This window comes from Elephantulus edwardii, unplaced genomic scaffold (genome assembly GCF_000299155.1).
Source record: "Elephantulus edwardii isolate Elephantulus edwardi_28Jun2011 unplaced genomic scaffold, EleEdw1.0 scaffold00015, whole genome shotgun sequence".
Classification (NCBI taxonomy): domain Eukaryota; kingdom Metazoa; phylum Chordata; class Mammalia; order Macroscelidea; family Macroscelididae; genus Elephantulus; species Elephantulus edwardii.
This window is the reverse complement of record NW_006399765.1, coordinates 10,938,079-10,965,141: the sequence shown is the minus strand read 5'-3', so window position 1 is coordinate 10,965,141 and position 27,063 is coordinate 10,938,079. Positions and strand designations below refer to the sequence as shown.

Sequence of the window (27,063 nt, the reverse complement as noted above, 5' to 3'; positions counted from 1 at the left end):
ATCATCTTCCAATCAGAAATCAGTTCACTGAGTCTATTCTCTGAGGTGGTTAAGACATACCAAGAGAGGTCCCGCAGAAGGGTCTTGGGGAGAGTAACTTCCAGGGTAGTCATCATCCTCTTCCTCTTGCATCTGCTGAAAAGTTCGCTTCAGAGACTTCTTCTCTTCTGTAACTAGAAAAAAATAGTGATGAATTAAATGAGTCATAAATTCAGTGGACGGAGTAAAATATTATGTACAAGGGGCTAAATAAAAAAACCAGGGCAGCAGTGGCAGACATTTTCAGAGATTGGATAACATTAAACTTTATGCCAATTATTTAATACTATTTAAACCCAATTTTACCTTAAAATGGAACATACCGTTACTGAAAACTATGATAAAGACTATTCAGAGAAATGACTTAAATTGCCATTAATTAAATTAACCATTTTGGGAGCTGAAAGGTTAAATTTCTTTAAATCACCTGCATTGCATGCTTTTAAACTGTTATGACAGATATTTTAATTCCAAAATTATTTCTTTTGTATCAAACTGGACAACACAAATGAAATGTCCAACACAAGAAATGTAACTGAAAATTTTGGTTTTAAAAGTAAGGAAATTATTGAACACCCAACATATATGGCAAGCATCAAAATAGTTCATCTACATTTAACCATTCAAACAATTCTAAGACATAGTATTTTATAGGTGAAAAACTAAAGGCCCATAGATGTTAAATGTCCCATATAAAGGTATGCTTTCAAAATCTGTGCGCTTTCTACTACATTCAAATAAACTATCACCATCTAATGACCCTCTCATTTGTCAAAAAATGGGACTAACTGCTCATCTAGATAACATAATTATGATAAAAACAAAAGGGGGGAAATATGGGAAGTCAATACTAAATATTTGTAATAAACTGAATGCTATTTAAATAAAAATAAAAAAAAAAGCGACTAACCTGCACCTGTCTCAAAATAAACCAACAGTTCTAGAGTGAGAAATATTTTTGCATAAATATTTTATTTTTGTAACCAAGTATGTAGTCCCCATTCTCTATTTTATATATTAACTACTTTATATTTGAAGTGGAAAGGCAAGTCACTCGAGTTTTATTTTTTTCTTAACTTTTTTTTTCTGTTCCACAAGAAAAATAAACATTAACATGTGTGATACAGGTAATCCTTTGAGCGCCAGGATTCTTCTATACATTGATTTCTGTGACCATGGCTTATGGGTCAGTTAAATGAACCAGGCCCACCAACAGTATGACACAAACTTTAGTTATTACAGCATATTAACCTTATGCAACTGCATACAGCGCAACCACCGCTGCTAAATTATTATATAAAATAATATATATTTCATAATATATATCTGATTATATATTATATATAAATAAATACCTGTATTATTTACATAAATGATATAGATGAAAATCATGATCAGTGATCAATCATGTCTCTTCCTTCAAAGTCTGTCAGTGACTGATGACTGCACATCTGCTATGTAGTTTATGTGCAGACAGCCAAGGGTTTAGCTGTGTGGCCTCCTTGTCTCCCAATGATAAAACCACATGGCATGTGACAAAGATATATAATTGAAGAGGAGAATTGGCCAGCAGAGACGAAAGTGCAGCAAAGAAACAAAAATGAAACAAATGCTGGAAGGGAAAGCTGAATGGCATGTAGATGGAGCTACAGTCGGCTGTGGAAAATCAATGCTGCCCATTCTAGACACTTTACACCAACAGTGCGGGGACTTTAGCAAAGATGAACATATTAACATAAATGAAGGAAGTGGTTTAGAGAAAACGATGACAATGTCCCAAAGGAATAATGCCGGCAAAAACTTCTGGTTTAAAGGACCACTCAGAGCTATTTTACAACACAGAAAGCAGAAAGAATAAAATGTTAGAAGTTGAGGGAGACTGAAAAGTGAATATGACACTTTGCCAAAGCACAGAAAAGATGTCTGTTCTGTATCATAAATTACACAGTGAGGAAGAAAGTAAACAATTTAGATTACTACTGACAAATCTGCTACAAATTAAACACTTTAATCGTCAATCTTTATATCTTAAAGTAAGTCTAAAAAATATCTTAGTCACTATCTTTTTTGTTTCTCTGTACATTGATGAATACCAAAGCAGGGTGTATATATAATAAATAAGGAAAACTGAAGAATCGATGCCTTTGAATTGAGTGGTAAAGAATATGGGATATATCATGGACTGCCAACAGGACAAACAAATCTATCTTGGAAGAAATGCAGCCAAAACACTTCTAAAAAATGTTTCGACAGAATGGGGAGATTTCATCTCCCACACTTTGAGGATGATCTCAGGAATGTGCAGTTTCTGGAGAAAGACATCATGATTATGAAAGCAGAGGATCAGTGAAAAAGAAGCCACATCAAAGGCAATGGACTGACACGGCAGCTCCAGCACAGCAGTGGCTGTGAAGATGCGGCAGGTCAAGGGGTCTGCGCTGCTGTGCACAGAGCTGCTGAGTCCAAGCAGCCTTGATGGCACCGTACAGCAGACACTTATAATCAATGGTGAGATGGTGTTTATTTAATGTTTGACAAAAGTTTCACAGAAATTTTATGTTCCCTATTGATTATTCAGGTCATAGTTTCCACTTTCCTGCATCATTTTTTTCTAGTTTTACTATACCATGCAAAGCAAAAGTGCTGTATTTATTTAATGGATAATCTATTAAGATATAATTTATCCATGAAATACGAACCAGTATTTTGCAAACAGCAGCTACCTAGTTAGCATGTGTGGTATGCAGTATGATCAATGTGAATAGCTGAAGCAACATCAAAGTGGTCCTATGTGAGGCAGGGCCACTAGAACATAAGTACCACAAAAGAAGGGGGGGGGAACCCACAAACCCAACATTGTTTTTTGTTTGCTTTCAAGTACCTAGAGGAATGTTCAATTGCTAGGTAAGGTGGCAAAGAACCAAAACTTGAAATTCTTCCATTTTCAAAGTTCCAAAAACAGTTCTGATTCATAAAATTCATGTATCATTTAATACCTCAGAACACTTAGAATCACTAAATTTTGCACTAGAAGGCCTTAGATCAATTTGGGGCTTTATGTTTCTATCTCAATGTTCATACAAAAACATCAAGGCCACCACCAGGTTGTGATTTGTCCAAAGTCACACAATTCTTCAGTCGAACGCTGGGTCCTATACTCAAAGTCTTTTGCCTCCAGATTCAGAAATCTTTTTACTATTTCTTGTTAATATGCAAGTCTGAAAATAAATGGGTGGAAATAACTGTACGGTGAATTCTGCTCTTTGCCACCCTGACAGAAGACAGCGTAATTAATTAGCGGTGTTAGCCATCATCATCCTACCTTTCAATTCTCTACCATCTCTACCTGGAGGTCTTACTGGTACCACAAACCCAAGATTTCTGGAAATTAACTAGTCATCATTTCCCCGACTTACTTTGGTTATCAACTTTCACTTACTCCCTACTCCAAATACAAAATCTTGGAGGCCATCAAAATCTCTCCCAAAGTCCATTCATTCTTTTTGTCCCTCCCTGTTCCTTCCTAGCACTTTCTGATCAGCTTTTATTATGCAATGTCCAAATGACTATCCCATATGGTCTCATTACCTCTAGTTGCTTCTTGTCCAAGTTAAGCAGCACTCTCTTATTAATTTTCCCAAAGCTGAGTTTTAATCCAGTCAGGTATAGTTCCTCTAATGTTCATAGCATATTTGTGTATAGTTAAAAACCTCAAATGATGATTGGTGGTGCTTCTAAGTTGAACGTCTGCCAATACAGGATGGTAATGCCATCCTGAGTACCCCTCTTCCTCTAAGTGTCATCCTCTCCCTTTGAAAGACCACATTTGTTAGCTGCTATGCAGTCAGCTCCAACTCATGGCAACTTTCTATAAATAACAGAGCAAAATGCTGCTTGGGCCTGTGCCAACTTCATAATCACACTTCACTTTATCAAACACCATACCCTTTGGTGTTTTCTGATGTGCCCAAAGTAAGCAAGTCATATTCATACCATCCTTGCTCCTAAGGAGCGTTCTGGTTCTATTTCTTTGAAGACTGATTTGTTTGTTCTTCTGACAGGTCACACAAGTCAATATTCTTGGCCAACACCATAATTCAAATGCATCGATTCCTCGCCTGTCTTCATTTTTCAATGTCCAAATCGGGACTCTCTTTTTACGTACTTGGCACTTACTACTCTATATGGCTGCTGGCAGACACACACAGGCCTTTTCTTCTCGGACAAAAACACCTTTTCCTTTAGATTCCTAAAGTACTAAGGAAAGTAACCGCAGACCTGAGTGCGAAACCTTTCAGAGGCAGACAGAGCATGGCACTGAGAAAGTGTCTGGGCTTGACCGGGAATGACTACCATTGCTTCCCTTTACACAACGTGGTAATTCTACTTAGTCTAACTGGTAAGAGTTACTGCTCAGGCTGTCTAATATTTTCAGTCTATGAGACAGCCTCTGAAAGAACCTATTTCAGTATGCTTTGAATTTAAGATAAAGCACCATTTCCCTATCACCTCAGCCTCTGATGATAGTATTTAATACTCCCTTCTGTTACCGCAAAGGAGCTCCAGTGGCCTAGTGTCTTACGTTCCGGGTGGCTAACCGACTCTACCAGGAGCATCATGGGGAAAAGGTGGGCAGGCAGTCTATTCACGGAAAGATCACAGCCTCAAACCTCAAGGAGAGGCACTGTGAGTTGGAACTGATTAGAGAGCAGTGTGAAGTTTGTATTTCTCCCTCATTCACTCACCCGCCTTGTCTACATGTAGGGAAACACTACTGGTGGAGGCCAGTGTTCCTCTGTCTTCATATTGCACACATTTTCTGTTTTATTCTGCGTCCTATCCCTGGGTCTACAGGGGGTCATCAAGTAATCCTATTACATAAGGGTTTACAACGTGCTGATTGGAGTCCTAATTGTGGCAGAATTTCAGACACTATTACAGAGCATAAAGCTACTTTTAAGGTAAAAAATTTGCTTAAATGCTTCCAAAGCACATTACAAAACATAGTCATCTACATATATAACTGGATTTTCTAAAGGCTCAACTTGAAATTGTCTGGGACTTTAAAAAAACCAAACCCACACAACTTAACAGATTATTTTTATAATTAGAAAAGAATCAATAATATTGTTTCAACAGCTTTCCCCCCCTTTGTTCCTTGTCTGACACATAAAAGACTTATTTGTTTTGCCATCTGAGTGAAAATTTACAAATCATGTTGGTTTTTCAATCCCTCGTACACATTTTGGGCTTTTTATCACATTTTGTTTTATAACATGAATTACAACTAACTATAAACAATGTCTGATCAATCTCTTATAGTATACTGCTTTGCCTTCACCTATCTTAGTGTCTATTATCTATCAGTTTTTACTCTCATCACTTTCCCTTCCCATCTGTGTGTAAACCTTATATTTTCAGAACAGTGGTCTTACACAGGAATTGTATACATACGTGGGCAAGTAACAAATACAAGGCTAACAACACCTACACTTGCTAACTTACTGAGGCACAGTTCTAAAAGCTACTGACCTGATCGTCTCACTGGACTAAAAGGCTGAGTCCAGAACTGGACCAAGTGAAACTTGGGCATGCTAACATCCTACCTATGCACTGTCTCAAGTAACCCTCACAACCAACTTATTATTAGGCATTACTGCACAGTGAGGAATCTGAGATTCAGAGAGATCATATGGGGTTCAAGGTCCTACAGCAAGGAAGCTGGAGTTCAGACCCATGTTTTGAATAGGAAAACTGTGTACCTTGCTCACAAATACTTGTTATAATTAAAATCTGTTGAATCTATGTGTTTTTAGGGAAAAGTACACTGTGAAGAATATATGCTTTAAAGTCAGATCTCAGATCAATTTGGGTTTGAGGTTCCAATGCATGAGTGATCTCTATTTGAATAAAATGACTATTTCTTTTGAACTTCAATCTGGATTCAGAAGATGATATGAAACAAGGGATATCAGTTCTGATGTCAGATGGATCTTGGCTGAAAGCAGAAAATATCAGAAAGATGTTTACTTGTGTTTGAGTATGCAAAAGCGTTCAACTGTGTGGATTATAATAAATTATGAGTAGTTTTGAGAAAAAGGGGAATTCCAGAGCACTTATTTGTGCTCATGCTAAACATGTATATAGACTAAGCAGCAGCTGTTCAAACTGAACAGGGAGATGTTGCATGGTTTAAAATGACAAAAAGAATGTGTCAGGGTTGTACCCTTTCTCTGTAACTATTCAATCTGTAACCTGAACAATTTGAAAAGTTGGACTACTAAAGAGGACTCATTAAGATTAGAGGAAGATTCATTAAGAACTTGTGCTGTACAAACGACAGAATCTTGCATGCTGACAGTGAAGAGTACTTGAAGCACTTACTGAAGAAAATCAGACTATATCCTTCAGTATGAATTACACTTCAACATCAAGAAAACAAAATCCTCATGACTGGACCAATAGGCAATGTCAAGCATGATATGACAGATGGGGGGGAAAATCCGATGTTCCCAAGGATTTAATTTTATTTAGATCCACCCTCAAAATTCATGGTAGCAGCCATCAAGATAACATGACAAGTTTCACTAGGCAAATCAGCTGTCAAGGATCTCCTTTAAAAGAGTTAAAGAGCAAGGATGTCTGTTTAAGACTAAGGTACCAAGCCATGAGATTTGCAATTGCTTTGTATGCATGTGAAAGCTGGAAAATAATTAATGACGACTGAAAAAGAACTAAAGCCTTTGAATTCTGTTGCTGGCAAGAAGTACTGATTAACTCATAAAATATCAAGAAACAAATAAATCTGTCTTGAAGCAAGTACAACTTAGGTGTTCCTTAGTGGCAATGACATCTCACATTTTTTAGCCACGTTGTTAGAAAGGACTAGCCCAGCTTTCTTCCAAGGGGTCACTGGCGAGTTCAAAGAGGCACAGAGGCTTTGGGCTCTTTATGCTAATGGTGCAACACCTCACAGAAAGATGACTCTAATTCTTGGCAACCCCATGTGTATGAGGAGCAGAACCGTGTTCTACAGCATTTCAAAGGCTGAGACTGTGAGGAAACAGGCTGCCAGGTCTTCCTCTGGCAGCAGCCCCTGGGTAGATGCAAATCTCCAAGCTTCATTTAGCAGCCATGCATGTTAACGGTTTGTACCACCTGCACCAACTCTACTTTAAGAAATAGGCAGCTGTAAAACTGAATTCCTTAAATCATTTATTCTCCATAGGATCTTTTACATCCAAGGTAAACTCTGAAGTTGTATGAAGAATTATCTGTGAATCAGAGCTGGATTATGAAAAGAGTATTCAAATTTGGAAATAAACCTACAGAGAACTCATTGACATTTTGAAAGGACTGTGCAAAATATTCTGATAGCAAGGAAAAAAAATTGCATAACTCGAATCCCAAGAGGATAATGATAAGAAGTAGAGCAAGCTTGGACTAATACACATGGACACAGGAACTTTTTGGTCCTTGTTTTCATCTTTCCAGAACAGAAAAAGAGACATTTTCTTTAAATTAGTTTGTTTCACATAGATATTGCCTATGTTAATGTTTAGAATAAAAAAATTCACCAACTCCATGGAGCTGTTTTGAAATCTACTATTGCCACAAATTCCTAATCAGCCTGGCTTTCCTTGAGTGCAGAACTATTTCTCCCTCCTCTTCCCCCCCTCTCGTAAAGCACAGGTCTTTACTCAAAACACTGAGCAACAAATGCTTACTGAATTCAAACTCAACATTTAGTATAAAACATCCTCTTTAGAGCACTCTCCTACCTGCAAAAGTGGAGGGTGATGGGGTGGGAGTGGGGGATCAGTACTGTTTACCAATGAATTCCAAAGCAGAGGAGAGAAAAGAATGGTGGAGAATTCCTCAAAGTTGTATAAAATAGCTCCAAAGGACCCAATATAAATATGACTAGAATCCAAAGTAAAAACCATCTTGCTTTTCAGAAGCTACAGCCAAAATCATCCATAATTGTTTTCTATCAACTCTAAAACAACAGCCTACAGTCTGTAAGCACTTATGCCACTCTTGACAAAGTCTCAAATCTTCAGTTTCATGGAAAAACTACCTAACCTCAAAATGCATATAATCTTAGACATGAAGAGCTCTTAAGAACTTTGGCAGTTCTTATATACAATAAAGAGCTACTGAATGAATGATACTGTTGTGTATGCCAATCATGGCTGTGTACTATACCACAGACCGGCATGAAATACCAGGAGACCAAGGAGAGTATGGTTGAATGGTTATATAAGCTCAAAGGAGCTAGTGGAGCCGTCGGAACCAGAGCTGCATTCTTGAAGAGTAAGTTCAACATACAGGGAGGGGGCATGAGAACACTGCAGACACAGGTAACAGCAGATACAAAGGAAGAGCTACCAACTGAACAATCCAAGGGGAAACTGCTAGTGAGTCACTGTGGCCAAGGAACACAGTGTGCTTTTAAGGAAATGGCATTAGAAGAATCTGGAAAAGGGACTAGTTTAGATTATAAAAAGTCTCTACTACCCCAACCACTGCCAAAAAAAAAAAAAATTAATACTGTTACCTCCAGAAAATGAGAGTGTATGCCATCAGAGCATATCAAAACCTCAGAAAAATGTCTTAGAAACTTGAGTTAAATCACAGCTAGCCCAAAGCCAAACAACCAAACAGTATTTGACCTTATTACTAGTCTTTAAAGAGGAAATAAAATAAAATGCTATGAGGGACTTAGTAGAATTCACACATATATGTTTTCTGAAGATATCTTGGGTTCAATAAAAACCAAAATCAGTTTTAGGCAGCAAGCCAACAACTACAAAAGTATAGTCCAAAAGCAGTGTAAATGTTTAATGAAGTTGTAGAAGGGCTTAGGGTCCAAGATTCTATAATTAATGGCAAAGCGAGGACAAAAACCTTACTTAGTCTTGAATACTTTTTTAGATCACTTCAGCAGAAAAATTCTGTTATTCCTCCCCCTTGGGCAAGAAGTCTTTGAAAAGCAGGAGTGAGACAAGAATACCAAGCCCACGTTAGGGTGTGGGATGACGGGAAGCATGAGTACTAGACCCAGGCCTGCACACTGCAAGCACCACATAAATTCTCACCATCATTCATGATCATCTCTCTGAAGAATCATACAATCGTTGGTGGTTCACAGCAACCCCCACTGCAGCTTTTCACATTTGATTCGAAAGCAGGCAAAGACCAAGAGCTGTAAACATGTGGTGATGTGTCTACCTTTGGGGGGAGGGCTCTTGGAGTCCTCCATAGACAGCTTCAGCTGCTGTATGAACTCGCCGCCATACACACTTCTTTCTTGCCAGATGTTCAGCAATCTTTCTAAGGGTTTTTTACAGCCTTCATCTGCCTCTCTGCCCAGAAAAGATGAAAAGATAGATATATAAGCTTAAAGATTACTTTTGTTTTTAATCAGGACAGACCTACTTTAAAAAAAAAAAAAGCAAAAAACTGACAAAATGATTTACGTATTTAAAAACAGAAGAAGAGTAAGGCACATGTTGTGACATTTGGATACCCAGCTTGACCGGAAATCACATTCTTCCTGTGGTGGGTGGGGAAGAGAGTAAGATTATATCATAGAAATAATCTTTTTTTCCTTCTTCCTCCTCCCTTTGAAAGGGAAATAGAGAAAAAAGTCAATAGCTGATTTTACAGAGAATTAATAAGAAATTGGTATCATCAGTTGTGATGACTTGCTTTTTAAGGAGACATTCTGCTGGAAATGAAAGTGAGCCAAAACTTTTAAGGTTAGAATGAAATGAACACAATAAATTCCAATGTTTAAAGTGGAGGTAAATTAACTATATAAGTCATCAATACAAACACACCAACAATTCAAGAGAGAGAGCGTGAGCATGTCAACACACATGTCCAAACTGACCTCAACTCTAATTGAACTATTTAATTATTATTTTAATTCTGGACTAAGTCTGTATTCCGTATTTACATTGTATCTTAAGAGATAACTTTTTTTTTCTTTCACTTTTTAGGTGTGCACTTTTATTCAACTGAAGAGATAACTTTTAAACATATCGGCAATAAGTCCTTTGTGGTTTATATCTGAAAGGTAGTTGGGTCTTTTTTTAACTGACATATTCCTTTTAAACAATATATTTCAATGAGATGACAACAACTAGCACTTAATGTGAATCAGCTGCCCTACCATAAAACCTCAAACAGCAAGCAGATGAGCAGTTTCAATTGAAATGCTGAGCATCGACCAAACTGTTGGGATAGTCAATGACTTTAAACAAGATACCACTACATCTTAGCCTTCTGAGTCAAGTATTTTTTATAGGAACTTCAAGAAGAAGCCATACCAAATTAATTTGAGACGGGAATGTTATCCACCTTCAACCTTTATAGTATTTTTCTAAAGCTTATTTTAATACTCTGAGGTAAGATGGGGTTTCAGCCTAGCCTGGTCCAATTTTATTACTTATGGATTATTAAAGTAGCAAATTTCACTGAATTGGAGCCAAATGACTAACTAAATCATGGTACACAAAAATTAATTCTTTTTTCTGTTCAACTTTTTTCCCTTATTCAGAGGTGAGGGTTTAAAGGGGAGGGGGATTCTGTTACAAGATCTAATTATTTACTATTTGTGATAACACTTTTTATTCTATCTTTAAAACATTCAGAAATAAATTAACTCACCTCTTCCTCTGCTATCAACCTGGTCTAAGATACTGCCATCTCTTGCCTGATTTCTAGCCACTGCTGGCTGCTTTGCTCTCACCTCTGCCCTCCTATAATCTACTAAAAAAATATCATTTTAGCTGCTGTTTAGTGAGGTCACGTCCCTCCTTTGCTCAAAACTTCTAATGGTTAGTCTTGTCTCCAAAAGACTTATGTATAAAGTTATACAGCTGTTTTCAAGACAGTCCTTTATTTCTCTGGCCTCACCTCCTCTTTCCTCAATGGCTTACACTGCCCTCTTGTCTCAGGGCCTTTACCATTATAGTTCTTGTTGCTTAGAACTTTATTTCCCCAGATCATGCCATGCTCATTCCCTCTCCTCCAGGTCTACTGTTTAGAGCCACTGAACTCATGTTTCACTCAGTGATCTATATCCAAACAGCATCTTCTTGCGGGCGAATCCTTCCTTCACCTTGGCATGCTGCTAGGAGGTTATTCCTTGGAGAGGGACATCATGCTTGGAAAGGTGGAGGGTCAGTGAAGCAGAGGAAAACTCTCAACCAGGTGGACTGACACAGCAATGGGCTTGCAGGTGTCAGGATAGGACAGAGTTCAGATCTGTTGTTCACAGGGTCACACTATGAGTCATAATCCAGGCACCTATCAACTCTAAATCTCTTTACTATTTCCCCAGGCCATTTCCTTCCTTTAGGCTGTATAGCTTAATTGTTGGTTACACATTCTTTCCATCTAGAGGTATTTTGCCCTAAGGCAGGGATTTATCGTTCTCCTGCATTGCAATATGCTTCAGAACCAATGTAAGATATATTTATCAAATTATACTATCTTTTGGCAAGTCTTACACAGGTTTAAGGTCATCCAGTTATTTTCAATAATCATCTCATTACATCAAGGTCATTCATACCGACATGTACTCAGCACTCACCTGCTTACTCAATGAAGGGATTTATGGATTACTATACTTGGAATACAAAGAATAATCTGGGTTCTGATCGCTAGGATCTGATCTCTCCAGCCTCATCTTTGCATATTCTTCCTGAGCCTTCACATTCTACCAGCACTAAACCATCAGCAATTTTCAACTCAGAGCTTGTTTTCCCTCTCCTCCACGTACCTTTGTTCATACCATCTCCTCTCTGAATGGCTAACCCTCCCAAAGAACAGGGCAAAGAGGAAGAAGTGACAAGTAACGTCAGGTGGTGAAAGTGAATGTGGTGTATGAGAAAACAGGAGAAGAATCTGGTGGGGTAGCGAATCAGTTAGCTTATAAAAGCCCCTCAGTGTCAAAGCACAGGGTCTTCATCCTACAGACAATAGGAAGTCCCTGATGTGATCAAATTCATGTCAGAAGGAGTTATAAAACCAAATGAAAAAAAAAAAAAAAAAAAGACAACCCAACCAACCTCAAAACTTAACCAGTTGCTATCTTTAAAATATGGTCTCTGCAGAATTCAACATCACTTTAAAAAAAAAGATGAATCAATCAGAACTTATCAAAGATTTTGTTTTAAAAACATCCACCCACCTACTGTTCACAATTCCTGGAGAGATTTTGAACTGAATTAAGTGTAAGAGTTACTCTTGAGTATAACTTCAGTACTAATTATACAATTATGTTCAAATGTGTTATAACCACAAAACCTTTTCAAAGGGCTCAAGTTCAAAGTTCAAATTAACCAGTCAATCCTTGGAGAGATTTGCTCCTGTTAAGATTTACAGAAACTCAGTGGAGGGTTGCTATGAATTTGATGGTCAATGGACTTGGTGGGTTTTAACTCCTAAACTCCAAAGCCAAAAATGGGAGGAGGAATGGCTCTAGTTTAATTAGTAAAGGCAACTGATCAATACAGGACATTTCCTTGAGCAGTAGAATAAATCAAAGTTTTGCTATATAAGTCTCAAAATCACAGACGAAACATTCAAGACTCTTTTATTAACAGATTGTTTTAAATTAAGTAGCTCGTTAGCTGAAAGCTACTTCACTTAAAGATGAAAAATCAGATACAATTAAATCAATGAAGTATCTTCATAATTGAAGGAGCTCTCTGACTCCATATTAAATGGAGAAATCATTTAGTGAAAAAGGTCCAAAACCTTTTACTGTGTCTATAAAAAACCTGGATGACTAAAAAGGTACATATAATATTACATTGAACACAATGTCGCAGGTACATATTTTTAATCTGATTAACTTTACAAATAACTAAAATTTATTCTAAAAAAATAAAAATGGATTATAATTTTATAAATTGCTGCTGCTCACTTTTCCAAGAGATAATAAATTTGATCTTAACAGATGAAAATACATGTTTAGTTAGATGAAAATGAAAATACATGTCTGTCTGTGTGTACATACAAACCCTCTGCCTGAACTGTCAGCTGGACATCTGGAGCGTTACCAAGCCAGCCTGGGGCCTTGTCTTCCTCTGAAGCTCTACAGAATGCCTTTGGTACATCTACTTCAACTTACGGTTTTCTGTATCTGATTCCACACACGACAGACCTATAGAAGGCCTAATAAGTGCAGGAATTCTTTCTTAGTATTCTCAGCACTTCCTATAGTAAGTACTTCATGTATTGTGAAAACCGAACTGTCTGACAACTGAGCATACAAGAGTTAGCACAGCAAGTCTGAGGCCTCTATCCTGCAGAAAGGCCTATCTGCAAGGTGGGGGTCAAATGCTGGGGATGTTAAAGAGTGTTCTCACCATTCTTTAACTGATAAGGGTGGCTTGTTGTCTCTAAACTATTTGTGCAAATAATATAGTTTATGCTGACTACATACTTTCATTCTACAGGTCTGGATTTTGGTACATATCATACAGAGTGTGTCTACATGACCAACCCTGATCAAATACAACCATGGGCAGAGTCTTCACTAAGTGACAGACAACATTTCACACACATCTCAATTTGAGACTGAAGAATTAAGCGGCTATGTGTGACTCACTAGCAAAGAACTCTGAGATGCTTATGTTTGGATTCCTCTGGACTTCATGCCCTGGTGCCTTTGCCCTGTTTTTGCTTTGTGTCCTTTCCCCATAAAGTTACAGTCATCATCATGAACAAAACAGAATTTTTAAAAAGGAAATAAATCACTGAATGTACAAAACTTTAAAAAAATAAAACTTTAAGTAAAAAAAAAGTCAAGGTTATGAAGGCGACGAGGTTCTGAGAGTCTTCTGTGTGAGTCACCAAACCTAGGGGTTGTCTTGAGAACTGCTGGTATAACAATAAATATCAAGGGAGCGCTGGTGGCATAGTCTGTGGTGAGCTGAGCTGCTAACCCAAAGGTCATGCATTTGTAGCAGTTGAAAACCGTGGGAGAAAGATGACCTGTCTCCTCACATTATAATTTATAGCCTTGGAAAGTTGGTAAGAGGATCACTATAAATTGGAATCAACTTAACAGCAGTGAGTTTGAATTTGAATGACGTTAACATCCAACTTTATGTCTCCACAACTTCTCTCGTGACCTTCAGGCAATTCTCCCCCTCTGTAGCTCTCCTGGGGGTTATCTAACAATCCGCTGGAACCACATACTGTGACTCACAGCAATCCTACCTGGGGAGACAGCCCTGTACCCCATGAGTTTCTCTAAACTGTAACCTTTCAGAAGCAGACTGCCAGGTCTTTCTTACCAGGCACCTCTGGGGGGCTTCGAGCTACCAACCTATTTATTAGTAGCCTTGTTCTTATATACAAGTGCCACCAATGGATATACAGAAGTATTCTAAAACCAGCATGACCAAAACAAAACTCTACCAAATCTTTATCCTATTCTTCATCTCAGTAAATGGCACTATCAACATTTATACTCCTGTCAAAACCTGTAAGCAATCTGATTTTTCTCTCACCATCAACCTCCACTAGCACAATCAAATCTCATATGGGAAAAAATGTTCCCAAATTCATCCACAAAATAAGCATTCAATATGTATGCTATTACCATTTTGTGCTTCTGAGTCCAAGTCATTCTTCTTCAGCTTCCAAACTCACTGACCAGTTTTCCTCTTAACCTCTGCAAAATATTCTCCACACTGGGAACAATCTATCTAAAATACATTAATTTCCCTGCTTCAAGTCCTTCTCTGACATTCCATTACAATAAAATACTGTTAAAGCTTACAGGAATCTATGTGAATGATACCTGCCTACTTTTCTGATGCTATGTTCCCTTTTGTTCAATATATTCTAACCTTTGTTCACTATGTTCTGACCACATCAATCTTCATTTTGTTTCTCATAACATGCCAATATTATTACTGCCTTTGTTATGTGCCATCAAGTCAAGTACAACTCACAGCAACTGTATGAACAATGAACAGCAGACGTGAACTCTGTCCTATCCTGTCATCCTAATCATCTGACACTCTCGATCCCTTTACTTCAGTCACCGTGTCAATCCATTTTGTTGAGTTTTCCTCTCCTTCACCGACCCTCCACTCTACCTTTCCAATCATGATGTTCCTTTCTAAGGAATAATCCAATAGCCTCTCCTAACAAACTGCCCAAAATATGTGAGACAAAACTTCAATCTCCCTCCCTCCAAGACAAATAACTGTTCCTAATTTGTACCATTACCTCACAGTGTCATTTCCTTCTTGAGGTCTTCAATGATCAGAAGAGACTCTGCTCCACCCCACTCACTCTAGAATACAGTTCTACTTAATTATGCCCTTATGATTACTCTCGGAAAGTACTTTGTTCATTTGTCTTTTCCTAACTTGTTCCCTAGTATGTTGATCAATACTCAGAATATAAAAACCATTCAGAACATGCTGAAACAAAATGAAATGCACCATTTCCAAACAGAAAGAAAGTAAGACTGCACTTGTATGGAAAAGCAGCTTTCAATATGGTTAATTAATGTTAGTAAAAATCTCTCTTGTGAGGGTGGCAGTTTTCTTTGACTTGAAGGGTGGGTTTGTTTGCTTTAGTGGGTGTGTGTGTGATATGTATGTGAGAGAGCAATGTAGAGTGTGGTGAGGGAAATAAGAGGTTATTATAAAGATGTTTCAAATGAATGTTACTAAATATTAACGGCTCAACTCCTTCATGTTTCATTAAAGTACTTGTGCTGCTGCTTGAGGTACATCAGCCACTTAAATTGTTAAGATTTTCTTTGGGGAGGAAGCCTGAAAACACAAGTGGTCCCACAAATAGGCATACAGGACCATTTGTTGTGTGCTATCAATTCTGACTTCCAGTGATTTGCCCCATTAGATTTCCTAGGCTGAATCTTTACTGAAGCAGATTCCCAGGTCTTTTCTTTCTATGACCTGCTGTTGGGTTCATACCACTAACTTTCTGGGTTAGCAGACAAGCACTTAAACACTGAAGTACCAGGCTCTTTTAAAAGAACTAGAAGAATGTTAACAAAGGCATCAGACTTTTATTGCTGTTGTTCTCCCAAGAAAGACGAGTATTTTCTCCATAGTGCCATGGAGTCTACCAAACCTGCCTCTTGGATAGATTTTTTTTTAAATTTTTTTTTCTTGGATAGATTTTTAAGATAGCACCAAGTAAAAACAGTGTTTTTAACTGCAGTATTGCCCACGTTCTTTTCCTCACCCTTTGTTGTTTGAAGCCAGCTAACGCTTGTTGACTAATTTTTAAATACAAGTACTAGGTCTACTGGCCCCACAGGAAATTCTTCCAGCCAATTTCTAGAACTCTCAATTAATGAACTCATTCAACAAGTATTTATTGAGTGCCTGCTCTGCCCTTGGGCACAGCTCCATTCACGATGAGCTGCATAAATGGCACCCCTAAAGCTACACAGCAACCTTCTAAGAGACATTTCATGAGGTGTTTCAGATACAGCAATAAACAAGACCAAAATGACCTTTATTTTTTTAAAGTTTATACTCTAATATAGTCCAGGGAATGAGCAGATTACAAATTTGACTAGGTACTTTCAAACATATAGATCAGCCTTGGCAGAACACTGGGTAAGCACTCAGCTGTTACCTGAAAGGTCAGTGGTTTGAACCCAACACACTGTGCAAGAGAAAGATTTGACAGTTTATTTCTTCTTCTTTTTTTTTTTAAATTTTTTTTTTTTTTATTATTTTGTGTGTGTGTGTGTGTGTACACCGTCAAATCAGACCCGACTGATCAAGATTGTTCCTCCTTGAACCGTGCACCTCTGGGATTGCAGCACATCTTCTTGCCACTAGGCCACCAGAGCTTTCCGACAGTTTATTTCTATAACGTTTAGAGCCTTAGAAAGCCTATGGGATAGTTCTATTCTGTCCCATAGGGTCTCTGAGTTGGAATGAATTTGATGAACACTGGCTTTGGCTTGTTTTTTTCTCTGAACATGTCTTACTTTAGCCTCATAACTCTAATGAGCACATTGCATCATCCCCTTTTCAACCAAGTAGGAAGCAGGGGATCCAAAAGTTAAGTAATGTCGACAGGTAACTCAGTATTCAAGACAAGAGATGCATCCAACATAATGAAAGTACGTACTGAATTTCATCAAAGTAAAACATCTCTCAAATTTCAAGTAGTTAATCTAGCAGTCTTTTTTAAACTTCTTTTTAGGAAGAGTAAGTATTTTTACAAGTTGATGCTTCCTCAAAGTCCATGTTCAGTAAGAGTTATGCAGTTGACAAATAAATGAAAATTTTTTCCCAGGTCCAGAAAGCTACATTTCAATGTTTTCTTTTGAATTTCTGATTTTGTTTCTTCAAGCTTTCCAATTCCTTTATGGCATGCTGAATTTATCTTCCAATTTATACTTTAGACCTCAAACTATTTTTCTTTAATCCACTGGTCTTTTTACCTTCTCAGATTTCCTTCAGTAAAGACTTTTTTTCTTTCTTCTTCTATGTTTACTTAGGGAACTCTGGTGGCCTAGTTGTAAGAAGCTGTACTACAATCTCAAAGGCACATGGTTCAAATCCACAAGTTGCTCCGAAGGAGAAGGATGGTTAATCTCTACCTATGTAATTTAATGCCTCTGAAAACTCATTGGTGGGTCAGCTATTGATCAGTTCTGACTCGATGGAATACCACCATCACTACCACCACCACATCGTGGTTACTTAGTTATGCTTTACTGAAAAATTGCAAGATTTTCTTTGTTCCTCCTTGGTACATAGTTTGTATCTATAGAAAGCAGTTTTTGTTAAGTAACAGTGATCTATAAATGTTTTAATCAAAGTTATGCCTTCTATGACACTAGCTATAAATATGCACCATGCTCCCTTCCTCTTTGCCACAAAGTACAGGAATAATAGAGAGTTAATATAACAGAGCCAGAGCATTTACTACCACACTAATAACTACCAACTTTGAAAATATGGTAATGATAACTGTTTTTTAGTACACTAGATAGCCACAAGGAAAAAAAAAGAAAAATGAAGCTATAACCAACTCATTTATTTTTGAAAAATGAGTTAACACTCATTAAGGTTTTGTTACTGAAAAGTTCACTTGCAGTACTCAGCTGTTTAGCCATGATATTTTAATTCTAAGTTAATGAGACAACTAAGTCAAACCAAGAAAAATAATAATATTCAAGAAAGCTATATCCTAATTTAATGCATTTGTGGAAAAGACATAATTCAAGTGCTAGGCTGAATTCCCTTAAAGTAATAAAATGGACTGAGACTTCATATGGGCCAGAAAAGATAAAATCATACCTTGGCTTTGGCAACTTTTAAAAGAAAGCATAAAGTCTTTAGTTTATAAAAGGTATTACAGGGGTGGAAAAAGCAAAATAGAGGAAAGGTATTGCATTTAAAGGGAAGAAAAAAAAAAACCCAACATACCTGGCAACATGAGAAAAAGCATCCACAAGGACAGATTCAAATTCCTTAGTGAATTCAGGACCTTTCCTTTTACTATTCTGGATGACATCATTTGCTAAGTACAGAAAAGTAAGCTTCCTATTTGATTTGGCTGGAAAAAAAAGAAAGAGAAAAAAAAACTTACGCCAAGGAAATTCTCAATACACCATTCTTTGCCATAGGCTACTCATAAAAAAATATAAGATGCACATTATCTACTTAAGATCCAAGTTGCTATCAGCCTGGTTTTTTGTTTTAAATAAGGAATTTATTGAGGGTCTCTGAGAAAACAAACCAAAGATGGTAGGGATAGGGCATCTTAATTTCTGTGTTATTTTAATCAGGCCAATTAATTGACAGATAATTCAAATAAAGTCTCTAAAGGATAAGTAGTATTTTCAAAGTGATATGTTAAAACTTAGGCTTTGATTTCTTCTCCTGCAAAGAGGAATACTTAAAAGACAGACAGATTTAAATTTCAGTAGATTCTCAGGACTTTATGCTATTACATAACGAGGATGTTTCTTTATTTCAGTAATCAGGGTCAGTGATCCAAAGGAATCTCTAGATGTATCAAAAGTTATCTCAAGTACAAATACACATTAGTGCTATATTTTTTCTCTCAAGTTTTACACGTCTGAAATCTGGATATTCAAAATTACGACTCTCACAAAAACTGTAATTCTCTTTTATACATATTAGATGTAGTACTTCCTATTCCTCTATATGGTACCATATATTAACCCATAAAAACTTCATGTAATATGTCTGGGTTACAACTGTTTGGGGGAACAATACTGAATTTTCTGACTTCTACGCATGTAATTTCTCAATCACAAAGTTACATCACTACGTTTTTAGTCCTAGTTTTCTTTTAAAAGAGATAAATAAATACACACTTAGAGATTTCAAAACATGACATTTTCTCCAGTGCAAAATCATCCGAAAAACTCAAGCAAATTCTGTGTCAATTTATACACACGTGAATAACTACCAGAATTTTACACAATGTTCACATTATATATACAGTTTATTGTTAAAACCGCACAGCTCTCCTGAATGTTCACACTAAACATGTATTGTGTAAGTGCAAACTGCAAAGTTGTTTTTAAAAGTACAGTAGTCCTTGCTCTAGTTCTCTCAGAAACCATTTTTCTGTTTGTTTTTTTTAAATACACATAGAACGTAAAGTTAAATACAGCAGGCACTAAGATTTGAAATTTTAAAATGTAGCTAGTAGTTACTTGACAGTAGCTTAAGTAAAAAAACCATTTTTTTAAAGCACATCATCGTTTAAATGAATGTCTTACAAGTGATCATAGAATTAAATATGGATTTTTTGAATTGCATTAACCTTCTAGTAATAACCTAGTTTAGATGGCCAAGTGATGAGAACACTGGAAATCTGGTGTTATCCTGAACTCTTTTATTATTCAAAAGCAGAACAACTGTGTCCCTAGTTAAAATACCCACTGTTGCTACAAAGGTAGGACTACAGCAAAGATATTTCTAAAAAAGGAAATCTGGCCCTGAGATGCTTGATTAAGTTAAAATACAAAATTCATAATGCCAGGAAGCCAGTAAATTAAACTGTTAAAAAAAACAACAACCCAAACCTTTAATAAAGCAAATATAAGTAAAGTTTAAGAAATTTAAAATTCCAGGATCCATATTGCAAAAACTTAATTTAAACATTCAAGACTTGATACATTTGTCAGTATTTCAAATACACTATATTAAGAGATTGGCATCAAGTGAATTCACTCAGTCCCATAAGGACAAATACTGTGAGACCTTTATTGTAGACCGTGTATAAGCAGAAGGAGGGAGAGGGAGCAGAGGGGTGAGGACGTGGGGTGGGCATGGGGTGGGGGCGGCACAGACGGATTTAATCATAGGGCTGCACAATTTAATGGGTGAAGGGAGTGGTGGGTAAAGGAAATAGGAAAGATCCAGTGTGAAAAAAAAATATGTACTTTGTAAGTAAACCAGATAAAATAAAAATGTTATTTTTTTTAAAAAAAAAGAGATTAGCATCAAAGTTTTCACTTTGTTGTTGTTAGGTGCCATCGAGTAGAGTATGCCTCAGAGTGACCCTATGAACAGCGGATATGAACCCCAAACTATCCTATGCGATCTTCACACTTTCTGACACAGACACTCTGTTGCATGCGTCAATCCACCTGGTCGATGGTCTTCCGCAGATCCTCCACCCTTCCAATCCTCTCCAAAGAATAGGCTTTCCTAGCAACATGCTCAAAGTACGTGAGGTGAAGCGTCATCATTCTTGCCTCCAAAGAGCACTCCAGCTGCACCCTCTCCAAGACATATTTGTTTGTTCTTTTGGCCATCCATGGGATGTTCGGTGGTCTTCTCCTACACTACAACTCAAAGGCATCAAATCTTTTGTCATCCCTAGTCAATGTCCAGCTCTCAGATGCACAGCAAGTGATGGGAAAGCCTATGGCCTGAATCAGACTCACTTTAGTCCTCAAACTAACATCATTACTCCTCATAATTTGGAGAGGTCCAGAACTGCAGACTTTCCCAATGCAATACATCTCCTGATATCCTGACTGCTGGTACCAAGGGTGTTAACGGTGTATTGAAGTAAGATGAAGTTTCGGTTTTTCACAATTATGTCAAGTAATTTCTATCATCCCTCAAACTTAACCAAAGGGATTCATTTATCATAAAACCTTATTCCTATATAAACAACAAATGACAGTTGTACATGATTAAGTGAAATTCCTAAACTGCAAACCTACATGGTTCATGTTTAATTAGCAGACCTGTGTACATATGTATGTACATAAATACATATACCTAAATTTTCCAGTGCCATCACTACAGAAGGCCTCTGTTGCCCACTGTGTGAATGCATCTAGTTAAGGTCATCCTAGCTTTCTTTAATCCTTCACCTTTCCAAACATCATGTCCCTTTTTCTGGGGACTGTCCTCTCCTAACAACATGCCCGAAGAATGTGAGGCAAGTCTCACCATCCTGGCCTCTAGGGAGCCCTGTGGGTGCACTTCTTCCGACACAAGTTCAGTTGTTCTTTTGGTGTTGTTCTTAAGCGCAGGCAAGCCTATGAAGTGCAGCGACCCTATGAAGAACAGATGTGAACCTTGTTCTATCCTGTACTATCCTCACACTCTGGCACCTTCAAGTCCCCCTAGTTGAGGATCTTCCTCTTTCGCCACCCCTCCACCTTTCCAAGTATGACATCTCCAAAGAATAACCTCTTCTGGCAACATGCTCAAAGTATGGAAGACAAAGCTTCATTATCTTTGCCTCCCAAGAGCACTCTGGTTGCACCTTCTCAAGATATGTTTTTTCTTTGGGTCCATAGGATATTCCGCACTCTTCTACAACACCACAATTTAAAGGTATGAATTCTCCTGTCATCCTTATTCAAACACAAATCCATGAAACTTTATTCTTCCACATACAGTACGTAACATAAATACCATGAGTGTCTGTGTAATGGTGACTTGGCAAGGCACTAAAGTGCTTCATTACACGAATAACATACACTCCGTCACTCCAGCCCTGGTGCCAACTCATTTGCTCAGATATCTTTCAATACGACAAAATAGGGCCTTGCATTCTTCTACTTATGCCCAATCCAAACTGGCTGAACTAGTTGTTGAGCAAAGTAGAAACAAAAGGCTGCCCCCAAAATGTTCACTTGGTTGGTCAGTTTTGACCTCTAAAGAAAGTTTCAAAATAATTTTGTAAAAAAAGGCCTGTATCTGCATGGAGACTAGGATACAAAAACATCATTTAAAAATGTTCATTTAAAAACATTCACATAAAGAGTATTGTCTACCAAATTATTCAATGAAGAGCATGAGAGGTTCTACTTAGAACAGAGACCAAAGTAGAAAATTAAGAGTTCTTCTTAGAAAAATGGAAAGAAAATAGTGTCTCAGGAATAGAAGGCCTACTTAATTTGCTGTTAGGTGCTACCGAGTCAACTATGACTCCCAGAAATCAGATCAACAGCAGATCTGAGCCTTGCCCTATCTTGTGTCCTCCTGATGATCAGTCCTGCGCAAGCCCACTGTGGCAGTCCTGTATCAATTCATCTTGTTGAGGGTCTTCCCCTCTCACTGACCTTCGACCTTTTCCAGCACAATGTCTCTCTCCAAGGACTGGTTTCTCCTGAAAATATGCCCAAAGTGAGAGGAAGTTTCACTATCCTAGCCTCTAAGGAGCACTGTGGTTACACTTCCTTCCAGATAAGTATTTATTTGTTCTTTTGGGAGTCCATGGTATATTCAATAATCTTGGCCAACACAACAACTCAAAAGTATATTTAATTGAGAAAGAGTAAAATATTTTGAAGACAACTCAGAGGCAATGTGTGAATCATTTATGTAGAAAAAGTGACTTGCCATAAATAGAAATGTACACTTTTTGAAAAATCAGTATCATATAGAATTTAAAACTCCAGTCAATTTTAACATTAGAAACATTGACTTTTCCACTACAGTATGAGGGTTTCAATTCACAGAGGGCAGGAGAGTACTACAAAGATGCTTGGAAGGCATTTCCTCCGGCTCTGCACTGTCCAGGATGGGATTCATGAGCTACATGTGGTTAAACATTTAACTTGTAGTTCATGTCACTAAAGAATGGAATTCTTAAAAAATAAGAAAAAAAAAGAAAGAATGGAATTCTTCATTCTATCTTTATTTAAAAATTCAGTTCCTCAGTCATGCATTTTGATTTCTGAATAGCCATATGTGGCTAAGTGGTGAATTTACTAGAGAGCATTTAATTGTCATCATCACAACTAGTTTAAGCAGACAATACTGCTTGGATCCTTTACTTAGCATGGAAACAGTGTTAAGAGACCACAACTAAACTCCTAAACTATTTTATAACAATGTAGCAGGTTCTTGTTAAATACCCTAGGAGTTACAGAGAAATCATTTCTCTTCCAAAACACAATGTAGTTAAAAAAACCAAACAAAACAAAAAACCACAAACTATGTAACAATGAATAAAGGCTAAATCAATGTAATAAAGTGAGAGATGGTGGTTAATTGTAATAAATGAAAAACTGGATTTGGTTGGAGTCAAAGACAACTGCCTTCACATATTAAGTGCACTGAGTTCAACTGTTAGCATGAGACAGCTCCAGGTCCATGTCCAAGCTATAGGTCACTGAACAAGACACTTAAAACTCTTTGTATCTTTGTCTTCTCATTCAGAAGACTAGAGAACAGTCAAGTGCTAGCCTATTTACAGGGAGCGCTGGTGGCCAAGGGGTCAGGAATCACTGCCAACCCAGAGGCATGTGGTTCAAATCCACTCCCTACTCCATGGGAGAAAGATTGACAATCACCCGCAATTTACAGCCTCTGAAAATCTGCTGCAGCTCAGCTATGATTCAGTTCCAATTTGACAGCACAAGTAACAGACTACTTACAACATGAGATTAGAGATAACTTTAGAAATGCATATACTCGCTAAATGGTTTCTTTTCAGTAACAACTGAGGTGGGGCAACAGTAAGCCCACACACTCACACCCCACAAGGTGGGGGGAGTGGACAATAAACATTTGAAATAAGACTTCTAAGAAATCCTATCCAATGGGACACTGTGAAGAGCAAATTCACAATTTTATCGTATCTTAGCACGTTATAAATAATATTTAAATGCCATAATGGAATACTTGAAGTAGGCTCTGGCAGCCCCAGGCTATACCCAAGTGCCCAGACAATCGAGGGTATCTCTACTGGATCAGCTGAAATCAAACAATCCTGGGGTCCGTCAATATGATAGTTTCACAGCTCTTGGGCCTTCAAAGTACCACTTAGCCGCTCTGAGTTTCAGTTTCGGCGTCCATAAAAGGGAGGTGACACCCTCCGCCTCACATAAAGAATACACATAAAGGCACTTCTTATGCTGGAAAGGGGGCCTGCCACATGTACACTGACCAGCACAACTCTACAGTCCCATCCCCATCATGTTGTCATTCTTCTATTACCACACTCTTTGGAATATCAGCATTGTAAGTGTCCATCTTTCTCCACCAGGTATGAGCAAAGACTTGGCCCCTTATTGAGTATTCCAGTCTCATCTCAAGTGGTCCAACAGCTTCCCGGTGCCTGACACTATGCTACGTGCTCACGTGGATTATTTGGTTTGCTCCTCACCCCAACTTGTTCAAGCATCAGTTTCTGTGCATCTGCAAAACTCCTACTTGGAAAAAAAAAAGACTCTGAAGATTAAAGGCTACTGAGAGACAGAGAGATTAAACTGTTGGTATTAGTAAGGGGCCAAGTCAAGCTTAAGAATCTAGGCTGTCGTCCTCTGAGCCCCAATTTAGTGCCAAGCTGAGCTCAAAGAATGTCTGCTAGGGTCCAAGCAGAGCCTGGAAATCAATGGCAGGTACATGAGAGGTGGTCTGAGAGTTAAAGACTAGGTGATGTGGATCCTTAAAACTTTCTTCAGTGCTGTTCCGAGGACTGAGTGCCCGTACACACACACAAGGGAGCTCTGATGACCTAGTGGCAAGAAGCTGCGCTGCAATCTGGAAAGCAGGTGGTTCAAATCCACCGGGGGGAGGGGGGAACAGGGAGAAAAGTGCCAACAGTGAATGGATGGAAATCTAAAGTCTCCGTAAACTTTCATTAAAATCAATTTCATCATCATCATCATCATTCACCAACTGCTCCGCGGGAGAAGGACGGGCAGTCTCCTCCCGTGCGAGCTATGACTCACGGTACAAAACAAAACCAAATACACAGAGATCTTAGCACAGTAACCAGAACAGAGTAAAGACTCTAAGCGATTCTCAGTGACCTTTGCCTCCGTGTTACAGACGAGAGGCGAAGGGTTAACCAACGATCACGCAGCTAGTAAGTGGCTGGGCCAAGACTTTTTAGGCAGTTCGCCTCCCGAGCCTCCAAAGCGACGGTCACTCCCAGCGCCGAGGACCCGACAGGCTGCAGATGGGAACCCGGGCACCGGTCAGCGGGATTTCGGACAAGTGCCTTCAATCTGCCCGGGCCTCGGCCTCTTCCTCCGACAGCTCTGCTTCCAACCTCGGAAGCTCGGAGAGACCGAGGGACCGCGGCGAGGAGCCCGGGGCCCCGGGATCGCGCCGAGGGGGTGGGGAGTGGGTGGGTGGTTACCTTTGCGGAGCTCGCGATGCCATACGGACACGATGGGCCCAGCGTGCTTTCGGTGGTGAATGAGCCACAGGGACAGCGTCTGCACGCTCTGCTGAGAGTTGCTCAGCTCCGAGAGCTTCTTCTCCAGAGCCGACTCCGAAAAGGAGGACATGGTGGTGGCGGCCCGGGCCGCCCAGCGCGGCGGGAAAAGAAAGGGCACACGGCCGAGGGCCTCGCAGGACGGACCGCCGGCCCCTTTACTGACTGACACAGCGTCTCGGTGGAGGTTGGGGGGCGTGGAGGGGGAGGGGATGGGTCTCCGCAGTAACAGCCGCCCGCGCCGCCGCCACAAGATGGCCACCCGACCTCTCACCCCGCCGCGAACGCAGGGTCAAGGGGCAAGAACCGGAGAGACAGGGCCACTCGGAGGCGTCCAGAGGTGCGGGAAAAAGGTCCGGCGGCCTCTCCGAACCCGGATCCGGACACTCGAAGACTGCAGCCCCAGCAACAGAGCTCAGGTCCGCGCCCCTCGGAAGGCGCTTTGATCGCTCGCGCCTCTACGCCGGCGCACTGAGGGTCGCCGGAACTCTTCTTCCGCGCCCGCGGAACCTTTCTGGCGCTGTGCGGCGCACGAATTTTACGTCACTTCCGGAAAGGCGGAGGAGGCGGGAGAGTGAGGGAAAGACTAGAAGACGAGGTAAGGGTGGAGTGGCGGGAGCCAGTGGGAGCCCAGCGGAGTGGATTCTGCACAGAGGGTCCCTTGGCCTGAATAGATGGTCCCCTGGGGACACCGAGGCAGAGGGTTCGTGGCCTGGGTGTGGAGGGGGGGTTTCTTCACCTGGCAAGCGACAGGCCGCACTTTTCCTCTGCACATGTCCTGCACTGTGGCCGACCCCCCAAAAATAAGCAGCTTGGTTCTCCCAAGTCACGCTCAATGTACTTTCATGCCTCCGCCCCTTGGCTCTTGCTATTCTCTCTCCAAAAGTGACACGCCCTTTTCTCCCCTATAAAACTCCTATTTTACCTCCAGGACCCAATCAGGTCTGATCCTTGTGCTCTCAGCTTCTAATCAGTTGCTTCATTTAGGCGATTACACCATTCTATTGGAAGTTTCTCAGATTTAATATGTTAAGCATTTTTGGAGGAAGGAGCTGGGATGATCTTACTCTCTCATTGCAAATATTGAAACACTGTTCTGAGAATCTTAAACCTTCCTCGATTTTATTTACACAAATTTCAGATTCCAACTAAATCTGCCAAATAGTTATTTGTCTAACTAATTTACTATGGAGGTTAAAGTGATAAAAAGGTAGATTATGATAACACTTTAATTTTTTTTCTTTTTCTTACTATTGCACAGCAACTTTGTGGGCAGACTCCAGTTTAGGGGACCTTTTTCTAGTTGGTTGG

General features: G+C 39.1%; 1 protein-coding gene across 1 annotated transcript in view; it reads right to left on the bottom strand.

Moving 5' to 3' along the window:
* RPRD1B (regulation of nuclear pre-mRNA domain containing 1B) overlaps nt 1-26,087 on the bottom strand; it is a 50,783-nt gene extending 24,696 nt beyond the window's left edge. Inside the window, exons 1-4 of the mRNA XM_006881518.1 lie at nt 25,675-26,087; nt 18,504-18,633; nt 9,274-9,407; nt 61-173 (exon numbers count right to left, since the gene is read on the bottom strand). Coding sequence (XP_006881580.1) covers nt 61-173; nt 9,274-9,407; nt 18,504-18,633; nt 25,675-25,825 — 528 coding nt within the window. The 5' untranslated portion in view covers nt 25,826-26,087. The remainder of the gene's footprint in view (nt 1-60; nt 174-9,273; nt 9,408-18,503; nt 18,634-25,674) is intronic.
* Between the last annotated feature and the right edge of the window lie 976 nt (nt 26,088-27,063).